The sequence below is a fragment of the Spermophilus citellus genome (assembly GCF_964194105.1).
Source record: "Spermophilus citellus genome assembly, chromosome: 18".
Taxonomy (NCBI): Eukaryota; Metazoa; Chordata; class Mammalia; order Rodentia; family Sciuridae; genus Spermophilus; species Spermophilus citellus.
This window is the reverse complement of record NC_138200.1, coordinates 51,956,419-51,970,113: the sequence shown is the minus strand read 5'-3', so window position 1 is coordinate 51,970,113 and position 13,695 is coordinate 51,956,419. Positions and strand designations below refer to the sequence as shown.

The 13,695-nt window shown below is 53.8% G+C and overlaps 2 protein-coding genes across 7 annotated transcripts; both read left to right on the top strand.

The window, feature by feature from the left end:
* The first annotated feature begins 136 nt into the window (after nt 1–136).
* On the top strand, nt 137–5,588 carry EXOC3L1 (exocyst complex component 3 like 1). 2 transcript variants are annotated; one of them, XM_081273858.1, is made up of 14 exons: nt 141–303; nt 585–677; nt 875–1,050; nt 1,130–1,349; nt 2,208–2,820; nt 2,898–3,015; nt 3,151–3,276; nt 3,348–3,448; nt 3,642–3,752; nt 4,454–4,583; nt 4,705–4,827; nt 4,907–5,062; nt 5,154–5,278; nt 5,362–5,588. In XM_081273858.1, exons 2-14 carry the CDS (start codon nt 632–634, stop codon nt 5,549–5,551), a joined length of 2,235 nt encoding a protein of 744 aa, XP_081129984.1. In that variant the 5' UTR covers nt 141–303; nt 585–631; the 3' UTR covers nt 5,552–5,588. The 2 variants fall into 2 exon arrangements, 1 of the variants encoding a protein (XP_081129984.1); XR_014019623.1 differs by lacking the exon at nt 5,362–5,588 and having other exon boundaries at nt 137–303; nt 4,920–5,062.
* Nucleotides 5,589–5,705: 117 nt separating this feature from the next.
* Nucleotides 5,706–12,859, top strand: MATCAP1 (microtubule associated tyrosine carboxypeptidase 1). Of its 5 annotated transcripts, XM_081273870.1 has the most exons (9): nt 5,706–6,095; nt 6,631–6,699; nt 8,054–8,243; nt 8,909–9,528; nt 9,611–9,754; nt 10,024–10,156; nt 11,095–11,400; nt 11,485–11,582; nt 12,608–12,859. In XM_081273870.1, exons 4-9 carry the CDS (start codon nt 8,965–8,967, stop codon nt 12,770–12,772), a joined length of 1,410 nt encoding a protein of 469 aa, XP_081129996.1. In that variant the 5' UTR covers nt 5,706–6,095; nt 6,631–6,699; nt 8,054–8,243; nt 8,909–8,964; the 3' UTR covers nt 12,773–12,859. The 5 variants fall into 5 exon arrangements, with proteins under 5 accessions (XP_081129996.1, XP_081129994.1, XP_081129995.1 ...); XM_081273868.1 differs by lacking the exon at nt 8,054–8,243; XM_081273869.1 differs by lacking the exon at nt 8,054–8,243 and having other exon boundaries at nt 6,328–6,699.
* Nucleotides 12,860–13,695: the final 836 nt, after the last annotated feature.

The window sequence follows — 13,695 nt, the reverse complement described above, 5'->3', positions numbered from 1 at the left end:
CCCTCGGGAAGTGGCGCCCAGCACTCCCCACCTCAGTACAGATGCTCTTTCCTGTTGGGAATAAAATGCCAGAGACTCAGCTTCCTTCCTTTCTGCCTTGGGGAGGGAGGGGCTTCTGGCCTGGGAAGTGGAAGAGAGGCTTCCTTGGGGAGAGGAATTCTGCTGTTGTGTGCCAGAGTGGTTGGAGTCACCCAGGCCCCGTGAACAGTGAAGGGCGTGCCCAGTTCTGCCTGGGCTAGAGGGTCATTCTCAAGGTCAAGGCTGTTTGTGGAGGAGGGAGAACTGGACATCTGGTCAAGTCTGGTAAGTTTTGTACCAAACTGTCCTGGCCATCTCAGAGAAGGAACAGGGTCTTTCAGATGCCAAGTGAGGCCTGTTTCCACCCTGCCCCATTTGGCATCAGCAGGGGCACATCCCACCAACCCAACAAGTGAAGGCCTCCCAGGTGCCTCCCCCATCACACTGGCCTCCCTCTCATTTCCTGAGGGGGCTGGGCAAGAACCTCCCTTCTCTTCAGCGGAGCCTAAACAGAGGCAACAGCCTAAAGGAGACAAGGAGCATCCACTCTGTCTTCTCTAACCCAGATCCTCATCCTTGCTCCCACTTCATTTCCAACTCCTCCAGACCCGTGATGGACTCAGCGGCCAAGGACAAAATGAAGCCTGCACTTCCCTGTGGTATGAGCCCTGGTGGGTGGGTTGTGGAAGGGTTGATGGCAAGAAATATGGGTATGTGGGGTTTGGTCCTCCCTGCCAGGTCTGCCTGGATCTCTACAGGACAAAGAGGAGTGGATTGTCCTGGGAATGGACTGGGGAACAGGAAGGGCAGCATGTTTGGCAGCCACAGGCCCTCCCTGACTGACATGGTTGCCCAGGCTTTTCTTGCTCAGGGCCTGAGTGGCCAGAGCAGGAGAGGGCAGAGCAGCTGGCCAGGGGTGCAGCACTCAAGTGGGCCTCAGGCATCTTCTACCGGCCAGAACAGCTGACCAGGCTGGGCCAGTACCGCAGTCGAGAGGTGCAGCGTACTTGCTCCCTAGAAGCCCGTATTAAGGTAGGCATAGGACAAGGAACAGCAGAACTAGGAGTGGGCTTTAGGGCTGCCCAGGACTCACTGGCTCTTCTCTTCACAGTCAGTGGTGCAGTCATATCTGGAAGGTGTGCAGACTGGTGTGTGGCAGCTGGCCCGTGCCCTTGAGGCTGTGCAGGGAACCCGTGAAGCCCTGAGCCAGGCCCACAAGTTGCTCAAGAGTATGGCCCAGGCTTCACAGAGCCTAAAGCCCCTTCGGGAGCAGGTTTCCCAACACAAGCAACTACAGGCCCTGTCTCAGTTGCTGCCCCGGCTGCAGGCAGGTGAGTATGCAAGGACTCTGGGCCTCAGCTTCCAATAATGAGTCCACAAATGCCCACCATTGATCAAGGGCTGGGGCTCTGGTGGGGAGACTGCATGGAGAGATGCACTAGGAACCAGCCAGAGAATAAACCAGGCTTCAAATGGCATATGAGGGGCTGGAAGTATAGCTCTGTGTAAAGCACTTGCCTAGCATGTTCTCAACCCTGGGTTCAATCCCCAACATCACAAAAATAAATAAAATTTCAAAAAAAAATGGCATGGCTGGGCATGATCATGCACACCTGTAATCCTGGTGGCTCGGAAGGCTGAGGCAGGAGGATCACGAGTTCAAAGACAACCTCAGCAAAGGCGAGGTGCTAAGTAACTCAGTGAGACCCTGTCTCTAAATAAATTACAAAATAGGGCTGGGGATGTGGCTCAGTGGTTGAGTGCCCCTGAGTTCAATCCCTGGTACCCCTCCCCGCAAAAAACAACAACACACAAATGGCATATGAAGCAGCATGTGAAATCAGCTCATCCTGGGTTTCCCATGAATGGAATGTTTGAATGAGGATAATCCAGTCAAGTGGCTGTGGCTAGCCTGAACTAATATACTGCTAACATATTGAAATAATTATCTAATGAGGTGTATATATTTGGAGGTGAATGGCTTTCTTCTTGTTCTCTTAGCTCAAGTGTTTGCATATGACCCACCAGGCTGCTAGGATTTTGCCTGGATCCTTTCAAATTGGTCAATACTGTACTGGTTATTAAACATTTTATATAACACTCCAGTCTCAGGGCCTTAGTATCCCTTGCTGTATCCACTGCACAGGGGGGAAGGCTGAGACCCAAATCTGTCTTCTCTCCCCCATCAGTGCCGGCTGCAATGGCCCACACGCAGACCCTGATTGATGCCCAGAGGCTCTTGGAGGCATATGTGAGCCTGCGGGAATTGGAGCAGCTGCAAGAAGAGACATGGGCACCTTTGGGGGGCCTTGAGTTGCCAGTCTTCCAGGGCCTGGGCCTTCTGGCTGAGGCACTGAGCCAGGCTGTGGAGACAGCTGCAATGGCTGCCAGGAAGCTGGCAAGGGAAGATCCAGCCCTGCTGGTGGCTGCTATTCGTGTGGCAGAAGTGGAGGCTGGGCGCACAACTCCTGTGGGGCAGGCTCCCCGAGACTGGCGGCAACGCTGTCTGCGTGCACTACAGAGAGGCCTGGAGCAAGTCCACTTTTCAACAACCACACTTCCTGAACCAGGAGCCCTAGCAAGGTGGCTGGAGGCTCTGCAAGTGGCCCTTCCTGCTGAGTTGGCCACAGCAGAGGCACTAGTAGCACCCTGTTGCCCACCACACTACAAAGTGGTGCAGCTCTGGGCCCACACCCTGCACAATGGCCTGCGCCACAGCCTGCAGCAACTCCTTGCAGGGCCTGAGCTGGGAGCTGCTGATGCCTTCGCCTTGTTGCATTGGGCACTGCACGTGTACTTGGGGTCAGTGTCCTTGGCAAGAAGTGGGAGGATTAGAGGTGGGGGAGAACTCAGTGTGACACAGAGCCACCCATCTCCAGGCAGGAAATGATGGGGAGCCTGGAGTTGGGGCCTGAGGCTGATGTTTCCCAGCTGGAGCCCCTCCTGACCTTGGAGAACATTGAACAGCTGGAGGCAACATTTGTGGCCAAAGTCCAGGTAAGTAGTTAGGGAAGAGACACTCTGCCCATCAGCTGTGGCCTTTATCTGTAGAGTTCAGAGCCTTCCTGTCTTTGGCAGGGTCACTACCCTGCTACATCCTGCCACCCTGCTGCCATTTGCTCTTTCTCCTAGGCAAGTGTGGCCCAGTGGCTGCAGAAGGCACTGGATGGGGAAATAGCTGAGTGGGGCCGGGAGCAGGAGCCCAACACAGACCCATCTGGCTTCTACCACTCACCAATGCCAGCCATCGTACTGCAGGTGGGTGAGAATGGCCAGAGAGGAGGGCAGAGCTCAGGGCTCTGCTGATGGTTGCCTATTTTTGCCTATAGATCCTGGCTGAGAACATTCGTGTGACCAGCCTGGTCAGTGAGTCGCTACAGCAGCGGATGCATGGCATGGCACTGTCAGAACTGGGCGCATTCTTGAGGAGGTCTGCCAAGCATGGACCCATTCCCAATCCCCACTCTGCTCCCAGGACAGCCTAAAGGGGATTTGAGTGAATAGTATACACCAATGGGAAAGGGATCCTTCAAACAGGATTTGGAATTCGGGCAGGAGTACCAGGGCTGGGTTTGTGGGTGTACCACAGTAGCAGAAAGTCCAGCCACATCTTTCTGTTGCAGCTTCAGTGATGCTCTAATCCGATTCTCCAGAGATCACCTCAGAGGGGAAGCCATGGCCCCTCACTATGTGCCCTACCTCCTGGCAGCCTTCAACCACCAAACAGCATTGAGGTACTAGAAGGCCCCCAAGAAAAACCACCTTCACCCACCCACACTAGGCCATTCAGAACTTTGAGCCCATAAAACTCAGGGGTTCCAATCCTAGTCTTGTTATTTACTATCTACATGACCAAGTAACCTAATATCTCTTGAGTATTGATTTTCTCATTAGTATTCTGTGGGTAATAATGGAATGGTCTCAGAATCACATGAGATATTAGATGTATAATATCTACCACAGTGCCTGGCACATAGGGCCATTATTCATCCCTTCAGCAAATATTCATCAAGGCTATACTCTGTGCCCAGTAATGTCTGAAGTTACATTTGTGGACAGAAATAAGAAAAATTACCTTCCTCTTGAGTGTTGTGTTCTTTGTGATGGGGGTAGGGAGAACAGACAAATTAATGATTGAGTTGTGCTCCTCCTGATTGGGATTAGCTCCCTTCCCTTATAAACGAGGAAGCAGAAACAAAAAAAAACGGACTTTCTCAAGGTCACATCGTGAATTAGAGGCAGGAACAGGTGGGCTGTGAGCTTCTTCTAGCTTCTGAGAATACCCCTCCTAGCTTGGTCAGTACCTGAGACCTTCAGAGGGGCAGGGAACCCCCTCCCGCCACACACTTGCGCCACAAGGTGGCGTAAGAGTGGCTGAACCACCTAGGCCCGTTCAGGCCTTGGCCTTGGTCCTGAAGTCGTGTTTTTGGTCCAGCTCCTCAGTGTCCAGCCTGCAACCTGACGGAGTGGCTTCAGGGATCTTGGCTCCGATAGAAGCCGCGCTGGACGAGTTGCAGAGGAGGATCTGCCATCTGGTATTGGAGGCACTGCAAGTGGAGCTCCAGGTGAGGCTTCTTTCCCGTCGGAATAAGGATGGGAGAGATAAGGTGTACCTTTGGGATTCTCTGCAGGGATTGCCAGATCGGCTCATATCTCCAGCTCCAGTTCCTCTCATTCTTTCCCCAGCCTCTGTTTGAGTCTGTGCCCTCGCGCCGGTGGCTGTCGAGCTCTGAGTTGCTGGACTGTGTGTGCGATCAGACGTCGCGCTTCTGCCGGGATTTCTGGCGCGTGAGGAGCCCGGCGGTTAAAGTGCGTCCAGTGGAAAGGACTGGGAGGGGGCAGTCGGATGGGAGAGGCGATATAGTCCCTCTGATCACCTACCCTGCAGCTGCTGTTGGCAGAGGCAGAGCGCACCGTGGTATTGCAGTACCTACGAGCGCTGATGCAAGGCCGCCTAGTGTGCCGGGATGCAGACGAACGGACCCAGGCTGCCGAGCGTCTGCGGCACGATGCCGCCCAGCTTAAGGAGCTTTTCCTCGGTTTGGTGAGAGCTCGTTGGGAGGGCAGACGGGCAAGAGCCTCAGTGATTGGGTGGGAGCCTAGGGCGATCTGAAACCCCACTCCAATGTGCCCAGGGTCTGGAGGAGAACTCGCATTGTGCGCCGGTGCTGCTCGCCTTGAGGGAGTTGCTGAACCTGCGGGACCCCACGCTGCTTGGCCTTGAGGTGGCAGGCCTGAGGCAACAATTTCCCGACGTGAGGTGAGGGGACCGTGTGGGGCGGGGAAGGGGGAGGAGCCAGGGGAGGGAAGTGCAGGGCCAATGCACCTCTGGTGTCTATACAGCGAGGACCATGTCTCTGCCCTTTTGGACCTGCGTGGGGACGTGTCCCGAGAGCAGCGTCAGGCTGCACTCATCTCCTTGCAGGACGGCTCGCCGCCTTCGCCCCTCACGGGCCACCGTGCACTCTTCAGCCTGGTGCCAGCGCCTACGCCCTCTTTCTCCTCCTGTCTTCCCTCGGGGCCCTGCTCTTGAAGCTCCCGTGCATGCAGAATAAAATATTAGCCACGTACGCCTGAATCTCTATGTGCTGGGAAAGGAGAGGGATGAAATAAAAATTTCTGTGAAGTTTAGGGGGTTCATGCACGCCTAAGATATCCTGGCTGCAGTCCTGGCAATATGGGCAGCGCCTCACCTATCCAGACATTTTCCTCTCTGTGGACTGCGTTCCGGAGTACTCGGGCTCCGGTCGTGTACACAGATTGCCCACGTATTCACCCCCAGGCAATGACTAGTACTTCCCCCTCCCTGAGTCCCGCCCCCAGCCGGGGCCTGGAAACTCTTCAAGGGGACGGGTCGACAACTACACCCCGCCCAGTGGCATGGCGTGGTGCTGGACTCAGCCCTCTCAGACCCTCTTGGTGCGCGTCGCCACAGATTGACAGGTTCCTCCCGATTTCGTGAGAGCGTGCGCGCGCCGGAGAGCGTTGCGTCATCGGCGTCAGCTCCCGCGGGCTGGGCGGCGGGCGACCCGCTTTGCGGAGCGAGAACCGCGGGCGGCAAGCAGAGGAACAAACAGGTGGGGGCGCGGCACGCGGACCGAACTCCCCACCCAAACCCCAAGGCCGAGACTAGGCGCGCGGTGCGACCCTTTTGATTTACCAGAGAACCCCCCATCCCCTCTCCATTGTCTTCTGGCCCCGCCCTCCATTGGGCACGCCCTTCGCCCATCCCCCTACCGCTTATTGGCTGCAGGTCACGCCCCTCCTGGATCTCTCGGTCCCCATTGGCTTTTCAACGTAAACCTCTAGGCGCGGGCCACACCCCTCATCTGGAACCACACCACGCCTTCAGTAGTCAAGGGCTCCTCTCCAATCCAGCCATTCATTCTGCCTCTGGTGTTGGGTGCTTGAGACATGAGGGCGAATCAGACGGGTCCCTACCCACCGGGAGTTCGAGGGATGGTAGGAGGACAGGGACCCAAGCTCTAACAGTGACTGCCTAGGGCGGTAAAGAAACCATCAAGGCATTGGGACCCTGTAGACGCCCAGAAAGCTTCCCGGAGGAGGTGAGGCCCAAACGGAGCCCTGAAAATGGTTAAGAGTTTGTTCCAGGGAGATATTGCGGGGGCATTCTTGGCGGAAGGACCTGAAACGTGAAAGAAACAGGCGTATTGCGAGGAGGTAGGTCTAATGAAAGAAGGGAAGATGGAAGGGAATTGTCCAGGTAGCAGCCTGAAGACCAGTGTGGAGTCCAGGAAACTATTCAGTTAGTTTAGGGGATTGAAACCTGAGACCTGAAAGCAGCTGGTCACTGGAGGGGGGGGGAGTAAGAGGGGGGAATATAGGTCTAAATGAGGAAGCAAAGTGCTGGTTATTCTAATTCTGAGAAGAAGGGCTCTTGAGTTCATTCATTGAGCTCTGGGTCAGGCACTGGGTTTTAGGGATACCGCTGTGAATGCCAGAAAGGTGAAAACAGGTAACTGTCAGATGTATCATAAAAATATAAAGCTTACAGCAGTACACTTTAGGTGATGATAGTGCTATGGAAAACAATAATTCCTGGCTGGGGGTGGATTGTGGTGGAGATGGGGGAGGAAGTTTATTATTTTATAAAGGTGCATTAAGGTGATTTTTTTCCAGTACTGGAGTTTGAACCCAGGAATACTTTACCATTGATATACATCCCTAGCCTTTTTTATTTTTTGAGACAGGATCTTATTAAATTTTTGAGGCTGGCCTTGAACTTGTGTGTGACTGGGATTACACCTGGCTAGGGTACCTTTTCTAAGATCTTGATATTTGTGCAGAGATTTTAGGGAAGTCACTTTCTATTAGTGTCATTATATTAAGGGGGCTTTCTAGACAAAGGACATACGCAGTTTGAGATGCCTGTTAAACAAAGATGTTGTATGAAAACTGGCAATACCTGTCTAAAGTTTATGCAAGAAATTTGAGCTGATGACTCATATTGAGGGCTGAAAGTGAGGGCTGGGGGTATAGTTTGGTGGTATAGGGCATGTTTAGCCCTGAGTTTGATCTCCAGCACCAAAGCAAAATAAAACAAAAAAAAAATGAGAGTGGATGAGATTACTTAGGGAATGAGCATAAATGGAGAAGGGAGTAGTTCCCATAGACAAGTCCTGGGCCATTATAGTGTTAAGAGTTTGGGGAGACAGGGATGATCAGCAAGGAAGACTAAGAAAGAACTGCCAGTAAGATGGAAAAAGAACTAAGTTCCAGTGTATTTGGAAAGTGAAATGGACAGCAAGTTTCCAAGATGAAGGGATTAACTGTGTGAAGTGCTGATGATCAATATGAAGACTGTCAATCACCTTGATTAGGTCAATTTTGATGGAGAGTGGGGGACATGTGCCTAAGTGAAGTGAACTTTAAATAACAGGAAATAAGGAATTGGAAACTGTGTAGAGATGACTCTGGGTGTTGTGCTGCAACAAGGAACAGCTGGAGGGAAATGCAGTGGAGCTGTAGTTAGAGAAGTGTGGATTCAAATGCAGGTTTTGCTTTGTTTTTTAAGATGGATAAATAACAACATGTACCTATGCTGATGGAAAGAATTCAGTGGAGAGGAAGAGATTGGTGATGTAGGAGAGAAAAGAAAGGCTGGAATTGAGTCCCTGAACAGGCAAGGGTGCTCAAGAGTCTGCAGTCTCTAGTCAGTCTTTGGGAGAAACTGGATTGGACTGAGCCCTGGCACAGAGTCAGGGGTGAGTGCCCTGATATTGGCTTTGGATGACCACTGGGAAGATGCATCAGGTAGGGTACAGGCCAGAGATTGACTTGGATTTGAAGTCTCCCTCTGCTTTCCCAAAAGCAGATTCTAATTTGGATATGAATAGATGGCCCAGAAGAGAGGGCAATACAGTAGATACTGGCATAAGAGGCATTCAGGCATTCAAATTGACAGAGGCCAGGTAGGAACGAATGTGTAGGTGAAGCGATGTAGGAGAGTGGTACCAAGAAGATGCAGTAAATAGAAGGCATCCCCTGAGACCCCTCTTATCTATGGTTCATCCAGGCAGCTGAGGCTGCTCTCTGTCTACTATGGGTGAGCGCTGAGCACACAGATTAGAATCATGAGTAGAGACCCAGTCCTTGCCCTCTGCTCACAGGCTGAGGGAATTATAGTAAGTACCATCTAGATGGGTATGTAAAACTGTCTCTCTTGCTTTGTTCCAGCCCATGTTACTTGCATGAGCTTGCTAGAGGGAATGGACACTGGAGTGGGGGTAGGAGAACAACTACCCATACCCTTGGCAGCAGACCTTGGGCCCACCAACAGCCCAGCAAGGCCAGTGTGGAGCCTATAGGGCCTACAGCTCCTCTGACCACACCCACTCATGCTGGTTTCCACATCCTTCTGTGTCCCCAGAGGTCAACAGTGTGGGAAGTTGGAGAGACCCAGCTGGATGTGACCTTCAGGACAGAATGGTGCTGGACTCGGGGGCTCAGGTGTATGAGCAGGCACCCCCCAGCCTTCCTGCCAGTCCCCAGTCCCTGCACCATAGGCTAAAGAGCCCAGACCGAGATGGGCCACCCCTGTACCCCTGGCCTCAGTCCCTGGCTGTGCCTCTGGCTCTGGCAGTCCCCTCAGGGCTACAGCCCCAGCCTGAGCAGCAGCCCTTCTCAAAACTGCATTTGGGCCATGGCCACATGCGAAGGAGTGAGAGCACCTACACTGTAAACAGTGCTGGCTGTCGAGGGCGTGGCACCCGGGGACCAGCCCCTCCTGGACAGGGACGAAGTGCAGGTAGGGGTACCCTGCGGGCTGCAGCCTCTCTGCCCCACATTGCTAAGACTCGAAGGGATGCAGGTGGTGGTACCAAGAGCCCCTGTATGTTGGTGGCACTGCGGCCAACCAACGTGGACCGTGAGAAGGACAAGTTCTTCCAGTCCCATTACACCTACAACCCACAGTTCGAGTACCAGGAGCCCATGCCCACCACTGTGCTGGAGAAGTACTGTGAGGCCTCTGGACAGTTCATCCATCAGGTCAGTCCACCCTGCCCACCTTACCCTGTCCCTGACAACTCAGGGGACCTAGCCTGACAAGCTACTGTGGCCCTGTGTGCAGGCAGTTGGAATCATTGAGGCTGTTCTGGAGAAGTTTGGCACCTATGAACACTTTGAGGCTGCCACCGGGGGCCAGCTGCTGACTAAGTGCCAGATTTGGTCCATTGTGCGCAAATACATGCAGAAAGAGGGCTGCGTTGGAGAGGTGAGCTTTCCTGCCTACACAGCCCCTAATATGCCCCAAATCAGTCTGTCTGGCAGGTGGTCCCAGGCCCAGCTTCACACCTGGCCAGCAGGTGATCTGAGACAAATCCCTGTTCTTGCCTCAGGGAGGTGGGAGGTAGCTCTGAGTAGAAGTGGTAAAGGGTGAGTGCCCTGAACAGTGTCTAGTTTGGCTGCCCATGGCATTGATGGGTCCACCTACACGGCGACCCCAAGGCTAATAACCATGGCTCAGTACACTGCCATCTGCAGGTTGTGGTGCAGCTGAGTGAGGACTTGCTGTCTCAGGCTGTGATGATGGTGGAGAATAGCCGACCCACACTGGCCATCAACCTGACTGGAGCTCGCCAATACTGGTTGGAGGGCATGCTTCGCCATGAGATAGGTCAGGCTGGGGGTCATGGGTAGGGGGGGTAGAGGGGTGGAGATGAGAAAGGGCTGAAATCTGGGGAGTGGGCAGTGAGGGGCCCCAGTAACCCCCTCCTTTGTTTCTCCCTCTTCCCTCTGGAGGAGGACAGGCCCTTGCCCTTCCTGAACAGCTGCCTCCTCCCTCTCGCTCACAGAGGTAGGCCAGAACACACCTGCCCACTCTCCGGATTTACCCTAATCTCTTGTTCCTTTGGGGGATGTCTTTTTCTTTCTCTGATTTCCTTTGACAGTGGGGCAAGGCTGCTGAGGCTCTGACAGGCCAGAGGGAGAACCCTGAGGGTCCCACCAGCCCAGCCAACTGGCAGGCCCGCTAGGGTGGGTGGTAGGCCAGATCCTAGAAATAGAATTGTTTGAGGTCACACAGAGTATAATTTAGGAGCAGGCAGACCAGGCTGGAAAGGAGGGCACAGGACACTAATCACTATTCCTTTCTGTCTTTCCTTCCTCATAAAGAATCCTATTGTCCTGGGCAAGAAGTGGTTTTGCTGGGGGAATCAATATGATTATCTAGTGATTAATGAGGGCATGCAAGATATTGGGGCTGGGTGGTGTGTGTGTGTTCCTTCTCTCTAGGAAAGCTGGAGGAAGCAGGGGTGGGGTGGTGGTGGAGGGACAATATGAGTTGGGATAGGGACGGGGAGAGAGAGAATAAGAGAATATACTGAAATGGGTGGAGGAATATTCATGCATGAGTCTGAGTCTGTATGAGCCTTTGGGTGCAGGTTCTTCTTTGGAGGGTCTTCACGCAGCTTGGGGTTTGGTGAGTATGTTTGTCTGGGGCTGGGACAGCCTGAGTTTGGGGGCGTGAAGATACTAGAGTCGCCACTAGAGGTCCGCAGGGTGGATTCTCCAGACACCCCGCCCAGCGCAGCCTCCCCCTCGCACTCTCCGCAGGCACTCACTACCTGCGGGGCGTGAACAATGCACAGCAACCGTGGCACAGCGCCGAGGGCCGGTTGCAGTATGGGCTGCGGCCAGCCAACCCCACGGAGGAGGGTCTGGCCAGCCTGCACAGCGTGCTGTTTCGCAAGCAGCCATTCTTGTGGCGCGCAGCTCTGCTCTACTACACCATCCATCGCGCCGCGCGCATGTCCTTCCGCCAGCTCTTCCAGGACCTGGCGCGCTACGTGCAGGACGCTGACGTTCGCTGGGAGTACTGCGTGCGCGCCAAGCGTGGCCAGACCGACACTTCCAAGCCTGGTGGGCAGGACGCAGGGTATTGACCTGGGCGGAGGCGAGGGTTGGGGCTCCACCTCAAGAACTCACTGGCTCCTGCACTCACAGGCTGCTTCAGCAAGGACCAGGTGTACCTGGACGGCATCGTGCGTATTCTGCGGCACCGCCAAACCATTGATTTCCCACTGCTGACCTCACTGGGCAAGGTGACTGACTGGGTTCCCGGTCTGCCCTCCCACTTTCTGCAATATTCCTTGCACCTCTGATTCTTGCTGGACTGATATCTGAGTGTCCGACCTCTCTGGTGCGGGAAGCATGGATGGGGTTGGGCAGAGGAGATGAAATGACTTTCTAGTCATTTCATTTCATTTCAATTCAATCAAAAGTAGGTACTTGACCCAGCTTATAGGAGTGTGTAGGTGCAGCATTTCAAAGGAGGTGAGCATTCCAGGCTAAGGGAATAATTAGGAAGGCCTGGGGAAGGAGGCTGGACAAATGGCCAGGGACCACCAAGTCTCTGGTGCTGGGCCTCTGTGCCAGGCAGAGAAGAGTGGATCTCTTTTGAAGCAGTGGGGAGCTGGAGGAGCTTTAAGCAGAAAGTATGGTGCAGTTATTTGCTTTCGAAGGCTCCCTCTGGAGTTATATGGCAGGGGAACTGAAAAGAGAGTCTTAGGGAAGAGAGTATGCTGGCAAGAAGAGGCTGGCCTGTCACTCTTACAGATTGATGGTGATGGCCTTACCAGGCAGTGGTCATGTATTTAGAGAGGAAGGGTCAAGCTGGAGAGCTCTTTGGAAAGTGGATATTCCTTTATCTCAGTGGCTGCCCTGAGTGGGAGGGTGAGAGTCCAAGCATCCTCCCTGGAACCTGACCTGGGTGACTGAAGAGTTGGGCTGGTACCCAGATGTTGACTATGAGGAGGTGCCTTAGAGATATTCAGGGGAAGGTGTTCAGGAGGCATTTGGATACCTATATCAGAAGACAGGAGATAGGCTAGGCTGGAGCCAGGAGTGGGTCATAGGGCAGAGATAAAAGAAAATGTTGAGAGAAAGAACAGAGACCCAGGTCTGAGCCTAGAGGTACATAGCATGGGCATGGGACTGTGGGTGTGGTAGGCTGATGGGAAGAAGGAGCCCTGGGAGCAAATGGCCATGAGCCATCAGCAGAGCTGGGACCACCTGTCTAAAAGCCAGGAGCTCTGTCTAGCTCTGAAGCTCAGCTTCCTCCCTGCAGGTCTCCTATGAGGATGTGGATCACCTACGGCCCCATGGGGTGCTGGATAATACCCGAGTGCCCCACTTCATGCAGGACTTGGAACGCTATCGGCAGCAGCTGGAGCACATCATGGCAACCAATCGCCTGGATGAAGCAGAGCTGGGCCGCCTGCTGCCTGATTGATGTTTATTGAGGGCTATCAGCAGAAGTCCTATGCAGAGGCCTCCAGATCAGCCCCCAGAATATGAAGCTGATTGCTCTGTGCTTCTACAGCCTGGGTGTTTCTTGGGGGCATTGGGAGGCCAGGAGCATTCTGGAAGAACAGGCAGCAGCATCAGAGGTTTTTGTCCCTTGATAGTCTTCCTGGTGCCTGTGGACCAGGCAGCATTTCTGGCAAATTGTTGAGCAGAGGGGAGGCCTGGGGACAGGAGGGGGGGGGTGTTGAGTGTTAGTGGGAATAAGGGGTGGTTTGGGAGTAGAAACTTGTTTTTGCATGAGATGCTTTGGGTGTCCAATATTCCAGTCTGTCCCTTCCCCCACCTTGCCCATTGGTGCTCCTTCAGCATTCCTGCTGTCTACCTCTTACTGGGTCCTGGTGGGGGTTGGGATCCCTTCTTCTGGGGTGATTGCCTGCGCCCGGGGTCTTGGCTTTCACACAGGCTCAAAGGTCAGGGGTCCTGATGGTATAGATCCAGCTGGGCTGAGGTTTGCTTTCCAGAAGTTTTGCCTCTTTCACTGGTCATGTGTTTATTCAATACTTTTGTATTCTACTGCCTGGAGCTTGGAGGTAACAGTGGAGGGACAGGACTCTACTGGAAGGTACCTTCATTATACACACATGGGCACATACATGCTGGGCTTCAGGTCTTGTGCATCGAGCCCAAAAGCTCACCTGACCCCTGCACTGGACTCTGCTCTTCCTGTCTTTTCCCACACCCTCCCAGTTGGTCTTAGGCAAGAGTTGGCATAGCCTGGGAGCAGCCACCCTTAAGCCTGAAGGGCAGGCCCATTAGGTTTATTGTCCTGGGCCAGGAGAAATACACAGCTGATTGTTGCTTAGACTCAGCTACGTGAGGTTGACCCAGTCCCATTCCTATCCCGGGCCT